The sequence below is a fragment of the Neodiprion pinetum genome, chromosome 5 (assembly GCF_021155775.2).
Source record: "Neodiprion pinetum isolate iyNeoPine1 chromosome 5, iyNeoPine1.2, whole genome shotgun sequence".
NCBI lineage: Eukaryota > Metazoa > Arthropoda > Insecta > Hymenoptera > Diprionidae > Neodiprion > Neodiprion pinetum.
In genome coordinates, this window is record NC_060236.1 from 20,193,292 (window position 1) to 20,206,626 (window position 13,335).

Sequence of the window (13,335 nt, forward strand, 5' to 3'; positions counted from 1 at the left end):
TCTCTCCTTCCTTCTCTCTTTCGCTCTCTTTCTCGTGTGATTATCTATAATTATTGGTAGTATTTTAATTCTGTGTTTTTGTTATTATTTTAGGTTTCATAATATGTCGTCAGTTTATAAGCGGTACGAATTTTCAAGTTTATACTCTTCATTATCATCATGAATCACATTATTCATTTACCCTGCAACTTATACCAGTATTATTCACCGCTAGAAGTTTAGATGCCAACGCGATGAATGATCTCACATTGAAATCACTTGTAACGAATCACTATATTCTAGCTCTGTAGAAAAAATTTCTAAAGGATCTCGGTAGGGTCATGTGTCAGGTAGTGACAACAACACAGACATATTTTTAAAACATGATATTGAATATAAGAAAAAATTGAACGCAAATCAAAGTTCTTACGTTTGTTTACTTTTTTATCATTATAACTAATAATCTATAAAAATTCAAAATTGAATTAAGATCTGCAAACTCGAATAAAATTTATCCACGCCTAAACGTATAAGAAGGTGTAGTTCTTTGTCTGTAAATAAATGTATGCACACGTATTTTTTTTTTTTGTGTTCTATTTTCGAAACTTCAAATAGTTTTTGAAAACGCTTATTTGTTACATTTTTCCTCTATGTCGCCCTGCCTAGCCTTCTAAAAAATTTGACATACAACCAGTTAGTTCATTCGCAATTCTTGAAGAGTCGAAATCCTGAAGAGTTGAAAAACTCACGTACACATTGCATAGGTGTTATTTCACCGCTTCATCACTTTGCAAGTACATAAATTACATACGTATTCATAGATTTGTCATAAAAACGCGTAGGCTAGGCGTATGTAATATACTCAAGCATATAGAATGAAAGGGTGGGGGACAAAAATAACCCGCAGCTACTGCTTATATAATACATATACATAACTATCCGTAGTTCGATCGGCGGTCCGAGATGCAAACAGATGGCGCTTCGTATAATTAGAAAAAAATAACGAAATTCTTTAGTAAATAAACCATAATGGAGGTAGGTTAAGGGGATGCCCTGGTCGATTTCAACGTTGTCATACATATCTGCAAATATCGAAGTCCACGTATATCAAACGCGAAAAAAGGCTTAACAGTCCCATTCTATCTGTAATTCTGAACAAAAATACTTTAACGCATTTTCGTTCGATGCAGAAGTAAAGAAATGGCATGAATTCTAATAATTTACAATTGCGATTGTGTAGAAACCATGACATTTCTCTATTTCAGCGTCAAATGAAAATACATTGGAGTGTTTTTATTCAAAACTGCATATAGAACGGGGCTGTTAAGCTCTTTTTCGTGTTTAAGTTGCATGGAATTTGATATTTGGAGATATATAATACGTCAATGTCGAAAACGACCAGGGTACCCCCTTAAGAATGATCATGATACCAAGGTGGCGCTTTGCACCATCCGCTGAGTGTCTCGGTAATCGGCCGATCGTATATATCAGACGTGAAATCACAGCACTCGCCCCATCTAGAAAAGTAAGCGACACGCCGATCACTAATTTTAAAAAATGAACGCACCCTGGAGCAGCCACTATTCCAGCCCACCACCCGAGAGGGAACTCAGCGTCGAAGGAGAACACAGAAGCCGGAGAGACATGTCGCCTCAGGGTCATAAACGAGCTGCCCTCATGCTGTCCAGGGATCAACAGCCTGCCTCCATTTCCGACTATCACCAGTACCGCAAGGTCAGAATATCCCATCCTTTCTTTTTTTTTTGTTATATTCGTTTTGATGGAATCTTAATCTCAACAATGAATTGTTTGTTATTTCATTTTCTCCACACAAAATTTTCCAAATCATCGAGTTTTTCTTATTACCAGAAAAAAAGTTTTCAATTCAACCTAGCAAATATAAAGTTATTTTATACGAAATATTTCCGAAACTCGTACCACCATCCAAAACATCGAATAATTTTTGATATTTTCTGAAAGTGGATACAGGATTGCAGATTAAAGTTCCAATATTCATGTCTTATGCAGGTATTTCTTAAACAATTCCTCGACGAAAAATGGTACATTTTCAAAGATTTGACCTGACTCAGAAAAATTTCATGGTCAGACGATCTTGAAACAGTGTCACAATAGTACTTGTGTAGAATAACTTGTTAAATAATCCACAAATTGGCTCAAATTGGGTTGGAAAATAAATTAACATAGTTTTTCTTTCGTACCTAATTTTATCTACTTGAACCGATCTTTTTGGTAAAATGAACGTTTCACAGAATCATTTTATGAATAAAAATTAACAGAACTAGCTATAAAGTGACAAGAGCTGCAACACATTTTAAATTGACACCAGTCTCCTGTCATTGCATTACTCAATATTTCAGCATGTCAACGTGTCTTAATCCATGTTTCGTAGATTAGAATGGTACGACGAGGTTAGTTTAGGTATACCGAACAGTGACGTCATGAGAATGGTGCATAAAACAAACCGTTTCAAACGCCTCAGATTTTTAAATCGGTAGTGCATTTTACTTTTGTGATATGTTAGTACGATACGGATATATTTTTATAATTTTTATTTATGAGTTTAATTTTCTTTAGAAAGTGTAAATAAAATTTGATCGTGAACGCAATTTACCTTTTACGTCACAGGACGACACGACGCACAGGGGTGCGATGGGCCATCGATCGCACAGCGCAGCACCCATGGACTCGCCTAGTGTTCACTACCGAGGTCGGTCGCAAAGTCCAACAGGACATCATAGGTCATTATCGCCCCCCGAGCATCGAACAGTGCCCTACTCGCACGGCTACGGGTCCAGGTGAGACGATCCCGGATAGCTTACTCTCCCCGAAAAATTTCCGTTCCAATTGTTAACCGGACAACCTTTACCTGTTCTCCAGGTTCGGCTCAAGGTCAGCGACGGCGACGCCGACCGGTTCGCCGAAAAAGAGACAACTGCCCCAAATACCGGCAAATCTACACGCCGCACTCAAAGAGAGAGTCACTCAGGACTTGGAAGAGAGAACGAAGTTCATAAAGCACAGGACAAGACAATTCCACACAACCTACAGAAGCACGGGAATGGGAGGTGAGTTGGAGTTAACTGACAACTTAACTATTGGTGTGTAGTACTTTCCTTTTCACCAAGGTCTGGGTGAAACTTTCGACGCGGTGATTAGTGTACCACTTGAAGTGCTGAATGGAAGAACATGCGACTGACCAAACTTGTTTTTCAGGATGGGAAAGACACTATAGCGGACTGTCGGATTCGGACTTACCATCAATGCGGCAAGACCCGTTGACGATAAGTAACGTCCATCCTCACAGAATCCATCACCGTCCTCGGCGCCACCTGAGTCCAGACAAAGACGTCTTGGGCGATTTCGGGGACTCTGATATGGAGAGCATCGGCTCGGTGACGAGCAGCGCTCTCAGTACCCAGTCCGAGAGGCCACGAGGGTCGAGAGGACGAATGTGAGTTTGATCACATTGACTTTAACGTTCACTTTACTATCAAGAAGCCGTTGCAAAATTGTCTTGTTCAATAACAAAAAGTACCTTGAAGCAAATTTACAGACACTGTAAATGAATCCTGTTTTCGAAACGTGTACTGTTTCAAACATTATTAAATGGACATAACGACTCGATGGGCCGCTTATTATCATCCCACTAGACAAGCACGCGTAAACGCTTTACTCCTCGCTTTTACCAATCCTGAAATAGAAATTAGAGGATCCTAGACTCACGTAGATTGCTCGCACTGCGTAGATAAGGTAGTCGCACTTGTCCACACCGCAAGTCAATGTCCATTTAATACCCCGTTCCCAATGACGTGCAATCATCCTGTATGTCACGACTCATCGGTCAACGATATTAAATTTATCCTTAAACGCCTCAGAGCTTGTCCCTCCGAGACCTTTGATTCCAAATCCCTGGAACGTTGTGCAATCTGTTCCAATCTTTTGCAAATAACCCGTACATTCTCATTTTTAAATAGCAAATGTGGCAAATAAACGTTGGTGGTTTTGTTGACTGATGAATCGTGCAACGATCAATGGCGAAAATTGCAGGGAATGGGGTGAGTTTCAATAGAAGATTGTATCTAACGATAAACCACCGCGAAGAGTGTGTGATCACCTTATTACGATATGATTGAAAATTTTTACACGTGATATAATAATTGTTTCCAGCCCGACAGTTAAAAACGTTTTTATACCTGGTGTCATATCTCCCGCCGCCCCGTTGCCCCCTAGGCGCAATAGGCGCAGGCACAGACTTAGGGTACCCTGTAGCGAATGCCACTGCCCATTGTCAAACAACCCTCCGAAATCTAGACCGATTTCAAAATACTCCCAGCTCCCGACGAGCCACCCCCAAATTCATTTTCCCCCGCACCCCCTAGTTCGGAGCAAATCCGCAGTAGTACGCTCGCTATACAAGAAAATGAAGACGCCATTCACACGATCGCGAACGGTGGACGAGAACCTGCTGCGATACTACAGCCCGGAAACGAGCGAGTACAGCATAACTCCGGGCTACATGCTGCGACCTGAGAACCTGGGTGTGAACTCACGGCGACGAATACCGGAAATATATGTCGAGGACTGCCTCAGGGTCGACTTTAGAAACGACCTTATGAGCAGATTTCGAGCAAAACTACCTGCTGGAGTATCGTCGACCTTCTCGTCGCGATTTCCGCAGATGAGCAGAAGCTTTCCTACGAGCTACAACATTCGTGGATTTGGCGGAAGACCTTCGATCCCGAGGACGAAAAGCTGTGAATATGAAACCATTCCAGACGACCTGTTGACAGGCGCCAGGAAATTCCTGTCTCAGAGGGCGAAAAGCTTCGAGTACGAGTCTTTACCGCAGAGTATATTCAGCGACGATAGTCTGCGTACGGCTCGCAGGAAGCTGAAGAGAAATCTATCTCTAAACGACTCGGGCTACGACGAGACCATCGAGGCCCTCCAGGACCAGAGCAAGCCGTATTACGACCCGACGACCGAGAATAAGTCGCACCAGACGCTGCCATACTATGGATATGACAGTGAGCTGAGCGGTGCTGAAACAGAGATAAACCTTTCCTCGAGCTTCGAGAGACAGAGCCTGGGGTCGATGGTCTTTGGCAATGATTCTGGGCGGAGTGACGACGCCGGAAAGAGAAAATACCGGGACTCGGACTACTCCGAGGCATATTTCGGGTCCGGACCCCAGAGGACCCTAGAAAAGCGGCCGAAGGGCTCGGACTCGAGGCTGTCTAAAGACTCTTCGTCCAGGGAACACATCTACTGCAGCATTGATGACGAGCTCGGTTCGAATGAGCGACTTGAAGAGCGGCGGCGACCGCGTACCAAGAGTAACGACTCCTACCTCGACTTCGAACGTTACGAGAGATGTCGCATATGCGAAAAGAGCGAGCGGTGGAGCGATGAGCCGTTCGACTTCGGCTCTCCCGAGTCCGAGGTACGAGGCAGTGAAGAGTTACCTGAGCTTATTGGAATCGAGGATGTCGACACTGTTAGACCGCCTCAGTGCCGCTTTGAGGACTATGAGGAGGACCGACGGCTGACTGGGTTCGCGGCGAAGACTGTCTACGAAACCAGGAGGCAAAGCCTCTCGGTGCCCAGTCTTCGCGAGAGCAAAAGACTCACGGCAAGAGCCGAGTCTTCGCCTCAGCTCTACTCCGACGATGATTTCGGGTCCTCGGAAACCGTTGTGCATCTTTCTCCGCGAAGGAAGTCGAACCATGCTCGGGGCTCCAGGTCTGCCCCGGAGTTTTGTAACTCTGATGAGGACGAGTTCGGGTCCAGGGACACTGTGGTCGCTTACAATTCGCGTCGGCGGAACAGCAGCTGCCCGGAAACTAGGGACCTTGGCGATAGGAGCGTGAAGCGGAACGTCGCGATAAGCGACACCCTCGAGTACTACGAGTACTCAATGGAGAGCGAGAGCCAGTGCAGCGAGAACTGCGGATTTGATCCCGGCAACCCTCGTAGAGCGTCCCCGCGTGCCTCCGGCACTTCCGGCCCCCAAGCCCCCGACCCAACCCCCCCCAGTATTGCTAATTCAATTGTCTTTGATTCCCTTTCCGCCAACTCCGACACTGCTAAAAACGCTCGGGCCGCCAACGACGCGAATCCGACCGAAACTCGATCCGCGTCCCACCGCGCTGACACCAATTCCGACGCGGAACGGAACGAACCCCATCGATGGTCATCTTCTGTACCTGAGAGCAGAGACTACGTACCTTCCAATCCCTACGAGGCCTCGTCTAGGCACGGGGTCACTGGTAACGGGCATTCCAGCAAACGGGGACAGTTCACGAGGAGCTTCAGCAACGCTGATGTACCACCGGATGAGAAAGTTGGTAAGTTCTATTTTTACTCGTTCCGTAAACGCTTAAAGCACAGCGGAAGGGATATCACTCCTGCCGTCAGTTGTATACCATAAAAAAAAGTCCTGTGAAGTCACTCGAAGTCACGTGAGTCATCAACTCACTCAATCAGAATTCAAATTCTGAAGTCAGGTGTGCAAATAAACTCAGGAGTGGTTACACCTTGAAGCATACCGCACTATGTTCTAACACACACGATCTAGATAGACTGCTAGGCAGTTGTTAAACGTAGGCAACCCCTTTTTCATTTCATGTAGTTTCTTGCGCTTTCAAACATATCCCAATTTTGACCGGTCAAAAACACCTCATACGGACAATTTTGTAGGAAAAATTGATTAACGGAATTTTTCATACTTTTTCTTTGAACTTCCACGTTCGAATTTTTTGGAATATAAACCAAAATTAATCCATTTTAATCTCAGATCTAGCATTGAAAGCTCTTGAAGTACTCATGATTCCAAATTTTAGATCACTTCTGGATATTTCAGTCTACCATATTCGGTCTTTCATTTTTAATTTTACTATCGTGCTATACATACGGTAGTTGATTCGTCTGATCTATTTTGGTCCATGTAAACAATTATTCAAAAATGCCAACGTGCGTGGATAATCTGAAAAAATGTTCAAATACAGCATTTTATAAAGTGAATCAATTATTTGATCTCCAGTTCAATAGCCTTAATGGTCGAGTAAAAATTACCCATATTTAATCTGAAGTGGTACCTACTTACAAGATTTTTATTTTACTGTGCTTTGAAGGGTGCTAAATGTAGAACATTCACCATCTTCGAAAGAATATAACGTTAAGGTTCGGAAAAGATGTTTTGAAACAACGTAAAATGTTCACAGAGCGTAAAAAAAGAAATCATTTTTAGCTGCACCTCGTCATGTGTAGTGCGCTATTCGTAGAACAGCTTTAAAGCTTGCTTTAAAATCTTTTATTGCTCTTAGAAGCGTGATCGCTTAAAACTCGATCATCGGCTTGCTGTCCGTTTTCAGAAGCGTCGTCGCTACAAGTTTAATTATCCGAATAAAACGATTTTTTAAAAAAATTCCTCCCTAGTCGCGCTACGTATTCTCAGAACGTCAGCGGAGCGTTTAAAGTGCCTCTTTGTCTCTTCGAGTGGTCTTAACTTTGCTCTGTAAAAGAGCAAATCGTTTACTCAAGAGTTGTTGATTGAAACAATCTTGTAAAAGGGGGGCAAACGATCTACAGCATGGATTATAGTATCGAAACGTTTCACATTCAAATCGGTTTCTCATATTTTCGTGACCATATCAAGAAACTCGGTAGAGTTTCGCACCTAATGTGAGAAGAGTCGGATGATAACTCGAAGCAAGAAATGGAATTGAAAGAGAATTGGGTACAGGACAGTGAAAACTTACGTCAGGTTTCACCACAACAACACCGACACGACAGATAACAGAGTTAAACATTGTCTGGTCAGGTTGGTGTCACTCCGCTCTCTGTTTCAGTTAATTTTCTGTCACCAGACGGTAGCCTGAGCGATACGGCAGTGAGTTTACACGTCGAAGACACTTCGAGAAGGGGTAGAAAAAGTTCACCAGGTAGTAAGAGCGGCAGCGGAAGTAGCAGCGGTGGCGGAAGTGCAGTTCAATACCAGTCCTCCGGTCTGGGAAAGAAGAGCAACAGTACGAGCCAGCTTTCAGCGACAGGTAACATATATCAAACAATTTATTAACCATTTAACCAACTGACACGTAAAACCAAGCCTATCGGATGTATATACATTTGTTTATTGACATTCGTTCGTGTCGTGTGTAGATTAACATAATTACGATATATAACCCACAGTTTTCGTTCGAGTTCTATTATGATCGGACTAATTGACAAGTAATAATATATACCTTAGGGTGATCCCCAGAAAGTTCATTTTTGAATTTCGAACGGCGCACCCCCGAAATCGGCTCCAGATAATTCAAAAATAATTGCGTACATTTTTCAGTTCTTCATCTCGACTCTAACCCGTGCCCCAAAGAGGGTAGATTTCATTCAACCCTTTCAGAAGCACATCAAATCTACGGAACGAATTCAGATGAAATTTGGTATAGGGGATTTGTTGGGTCGCTGTTTACGAATCTGAACTCGAAATTTGAAAATTCGAAATAGCAGGCCCTATATGGTGAAGCGATATCCAAAAATTTAATTTCGATAAAACTTGGTACTCGGAGGTTTTCGAGGTCACTGATTGTGAATCTGAACTCAAAATTTGTAAATTCAAAATAGTGGATCCAATACTGCAATATGAAGTGTCTTCGGATTTCAGTTCAACATATTGGATCCACCGTTTTGAATTTCGAATTCAGATTCGTAATCAGCGACCCAAAAAACCCCACCATACCAAATTTCATCTCAATCCGTTTGGTAAATTTAATGTGGAAATCCACCCTCTTTGGGGCACGGGTTAGAGTTGATATAAAAATCAGAAAAAATTATGGAATTATTTTTGCATTATTTGGAGCCATGTTGGGGGGAGCGCCGGTTGAAATCCAAAAATGACCTTTTTGAGGACCACCCTAATTTATATATACATATATTCAAAATATTTACATAGATGATATATTTCGCAACTCTGTTTAACAATTAATTGATCAATTGATTAATTATTTCTACTATGCGTCGTATAGTCACGTTATACGCCTGCCTTATACACATATACTTCTCAGAGTCCGTATGAACAATACGTTATTCCGTTATAACTGTTATTATTGACACTATACACGATACACGGCAGACAATTACTTTTGGTCAAATTCAATATTATAGAATAGCGTAAATTTATGATACTTTCTTCTGCAGTAGTTTATAGATACGATATATACTTATACCCACGTTTAATAATTCCGTGTGCTTTCATTACAATACATATATAAAAACGAAAAAGCAAATGATATAATGCAGGAATCACTATGCTACAGATTTTTCAATCATAATCTTTGAACTTCGATTTTGAACTGTTCAATTTTGAATTTTGAATAACTCTAATTTTTTTAAAATAGGAATATTTACCACAACGCTTAGTATCTTATCTGCAGACAGCCTAAGTCTAAGGCTTTAATTGTAGAAAAGGTAAAACAATCACCCGATTATCTTTTCCTGCTATCAAATATCTTGAATTAAATTCATCCAGTATCTGTCACCTCAAATTGCATAACGGGAATAGATCGTGCATTCAGATTGTAAAATTTCAAAACTCGAAGCATGTTTTTTATACCATTTTTCATTACAAGATTGTCAAAATTAGATGAAAATTTAGTTAAAAAATTTACCTAATGACAAAGAATGCACAATCAAAAAAAAAAAGTAACACGATTGTAATTTGTACATGAAAGCACACTGGAAGAACACTGCGATCGGGTGCACAGTGTGTATATTCTAATTGTATATTCTGTTTTCTCTATCACTCTTCTTCATCTCTGTCCGCCTCTTTGAACAAAACACACTAACACAATACCTCAACAACCATAACATCAAAATTAACAACAACTATAACAACGCGGTGATTGTGTTATCATCACCTTCGTCATCGCCGTCGTCGTCGTCGTCACTGGGATTCGCTGTGCATCCGTCGGCGGAAAAAACATCAAATACAAAACGAACAAAAAAAAAAAAAAATACAAAACATCTTTAAATCGAACGAACAAAAAACAAATCGACCATTTGAAAAATCTTTGGAACAAAAACAACAAAACGAAATTTAACAACTCGCGACCCATCGACGCCCGTGAATGTTATAACGATGAACGATACAAAAAAAAAAAAACAAAAAATTACAAAAATCAAAAACAAATCTCGTCATACCGCGCTCTGCATGTGCGGTAAACGCATAAACACGTGTTGATGGTGCATGCGTGGGTGAGGAAGGGCGGAAGCGGCGGCTCGGATTTGGGAAGAAGGGGAAGTCCTCGTTCACGGTTCACAGGAGCGAAGAAGTCCTTCCAGAGGACGCGGCGGGCGGGCGAAGCGGGAGGCAGCCCAGCTCCGCCAGCAGTGACGGCGAAGGGAGTGCCGACGGGGACAGGTCCGAATATCAATCATCAAAGTACCTTTAGTCGCCTCTTTTTCTTTATCTTCACGCTACTCTCTCTCTCTCTCTCTCTCTCTCTTTGTTTCTCTCTCTTTCTCTTTTTGTCTCTAGTCTTATGCCTAAAGTCCTTTCAACTTCCATCTCGCTTAATCCTCTATTATTCCATATAGCGGTATACGAAATAATGAGCTAGAATTTCTGTTTACTCAACTTACCACATCAATTTTTATCCTTGCGGACGTCCGTCTGCTATTTTCTTTTTATATTTGTTCAAGTTTTTGTTGCTTTTCTTTTTTGCAATCTCTCTTATTTTCAAGTGGAATCAACAAATGACGTTTTTTCTTTTTTTTTTTATTTCCTTCGACACGCCTGCACGGTATTTACGCGCGTAGATATCGATCAATTTTCTGTTTTATCGACATTCCCAACATATCTGCAGAACTGTATTTACGAATGAACATCGGTAATATAGTTATCGATTGTACCGGTAATTAGTAACCAGATTATTCCACAGCCACGAATAACCGAACTATGCTATTGACGTACAAAATGAATTTTGAAATAATGATATTAATTTCTCCAAGACTTAAAATTATTTTACTTCAGAATTATCGTCTCATATTTAGATTGAATAGATTATCCCGATTAATTTTATTTACGAACTTTGTCTTGATTTTCTCCAAATCCGCGTCCTCACAACACTTCGATCGTATTTTATTATTCTTACTGTTATAGTTATTGTAACATTATAATTTTTGACACCTAAACCCCAACTCCCGATCGATGGAAAAAAGCCCGTCTTCAAATCGTGAGTACAATAAACAAAAAAAAGCTCGACAGGGAACTTTCAGCAAGAAGAACAACAGCAACAACAACAAATAAATCTACCTCTACAATAATAATAACAACAACAACAACAACAACAACAACAATAACAATAACAATAACTACCACTGTTACAACGAGACACACGTACAGATATCACCCATATATAATAGGTCATGTTTACATGTATATGACGCTATACAATATAATTACGATGCAGTATTAGAATTTATATACATATAGTTTTTACGTAGCTGGTTTACTGTCGTCTTTTTTTTTTTTCATTAGTCGACTGTTATGAATCACTGGTATGTACTAACTTACCAGTGTCACGTCATGCATAAAAGTGAATTCAAGTGAACTAACGCCCCAAAATAAGTTTTCAAAAGTGAGAATTGGTACAGATGTAATACGCCAAGTGAAAGAAACGTAGAAACGAGTATTCGACTAAGCGAATCAATACTTTGCATGGTTTATCTGAAAATCAACATGGCTGCCGCGTTGACAACCCACCACTTGCGATTTTACTTTATCTATGCGATCGTTTTTTTTTTTTTTGCTCAATATTTATAACACGTTACCTAACACGAAACAAAATTACAGCAAGCATCGTTCAGTCATCGTGACATCCTCGTCGAGTTGTCTAATTGTAAGAATCGAGAATTCAGTTGCTAAATTTACTCGTATAGACGTCTGTAGTCTGCATGTCTTGTCATGCCTATGAATATAGGCACTTGTTGAAATGAAGAAAGAAAAATTCGATTCAAGTTCTTCGAGTGCTACGGTATACTCTGTCTACGGAAGCAACAGTACGGTTTGCTCTTTCTGATGTAGCAATTCAGCTGATCTTGTCTCTCATCCCCGTAGTCGCTCTCTTAGGTAGAGTATACTATACAACTGCACCAGTGAATCCGCAGTGCGTATATTATATCACAAAAATAAATAAACAAAGGTAAATATAATGCAGAGACGAATCTGGATATATATTCACACGATATCCGGTTGCCTCTAACGCTAGAATAATATGAGGTGCCGTTGAAAGAAATGATGGTGTACGAATAAATGATATTAATCGTTGTGGCGTAACGGATGATGTCTTTGTTGTACAGCTTGATATTCGTGCACATACATGTATGAGGAATGCCATCCCGACTCGATGACTTTTGCCCCTAAGGACATCAGATTTGAGTAATAATTTTTTGCATTCTTGTCACAGCTCTAAGTAGCTTGATACTGATCGGTTATTTTATTTTTTTCAAAATTGAAGAATTTAACACCTTCCGAACTCCAGGGTTCAAAATAAAAACAGTCAAGTGTTATGGTATTTAGTACCAGAACAATACAAAAGTACAAATTCTATCCAATATGTCCAGGGTGAGAGGTTCGTCGAGTCGGTATCAAATGCCACTCATACGAGGGTGTCCCAATTTGAATTAAACATCAGGGTTTCTCCCAAATTAAGTGAAATGTAAAAAAAGGGTCGAGGTAAAAGTCAAAAGCTATGACGGGCACGAAATGACTGTTGCTGTAAGCTAGTAGACAAAGTTATCAGTGTTCACATTGTACCATTTCATGTCTGACGTGTAGTGACAAGCAGTTTCATCCCGGAAGTGTCACTCTTCAGTGGGACTAGCAGCCATCATTAATATTGAGCGAATGTGGCGGTACCTGCGATAAAACTGTCGCTGCCATTTTGGCTTCCATGAGAAAGAGAATTTTTGTTGGAAAATTTTTTTCACATTACTTGGTTACCGATTACATCGTAACGGGTGATTTGAAATTATGCATATTGTCACAGATAGCGTGGTCAACTCAAGCATCCCTATCCCTCTCCCTTTTCCTCTCCCTCTCTCAAGAGATCGTTGTTAATGACAACGCTAATGCGAATTGCGACTATGTAGCACCGCGGCCAACTTATCAATATCACAGTGACAGTCAAACAGACACAATCTGCGAGACAGTCAAACCGACAGCGAGCAAGAGAAAGATTGATTAATTGATTGGTATTCGTTTATTAGCCTTATCATCTATGCTAGCCTTCACACCAGAACTTTGTACTGTTGTCTATGGCTGAATCAACACGTTGC

At 40.9% G+C, this 13,335-nt stretch overlaps 1 protein-coding gene across 15 annotated transcripts in view; it reads left to right on the top strand.

The window, feature by feature from the left end:
- Nucleotides 1-13,335, top strand: part of Rim (Rab3 interacting molecule) — an 84,524-nt gene that overhangs the window by 43,755 nt on the left and 27,434 nt on the right. For 7 of the 15 annotated variants that reach the window (XM_046629938.2, XM_069136018.1, XM_046629930.2 and 4 more), the window contains 7 exons: nt 94-123; nt 1,557-1,713; nt 2,626-2,795; nt 2,878-3,065; nt 3,214-3,451; nt 4,168-6,347; nt 7,851-8,051. In XM_046629938.2, the coding sequence (XP_046485894.1) occupies nt 94-123; nt 1,557-1,713; nt 2,626-2,795; nt 2,878-3,065; nt 3,214-3,451; nt 4,168-6,347; nt 7,851-8,051 (3,164 nt within the window). Of the gene's footprint in view, nt 1-93; nt 124-1,556; nt 1,714-2,625; nt 2,796-2,877; nt 3,066-3,213; nt 3,452-4,167; nt 6,348-7,850; nt 8,052-10,235; nt 10,418-13,335 lie in introns of all 15 variants that reach the window. The other 8 variants (XM_046629935.2, XM_069136017.1, XM_046629932.2 and 5 more) reach the window with 8 other exon arrangements.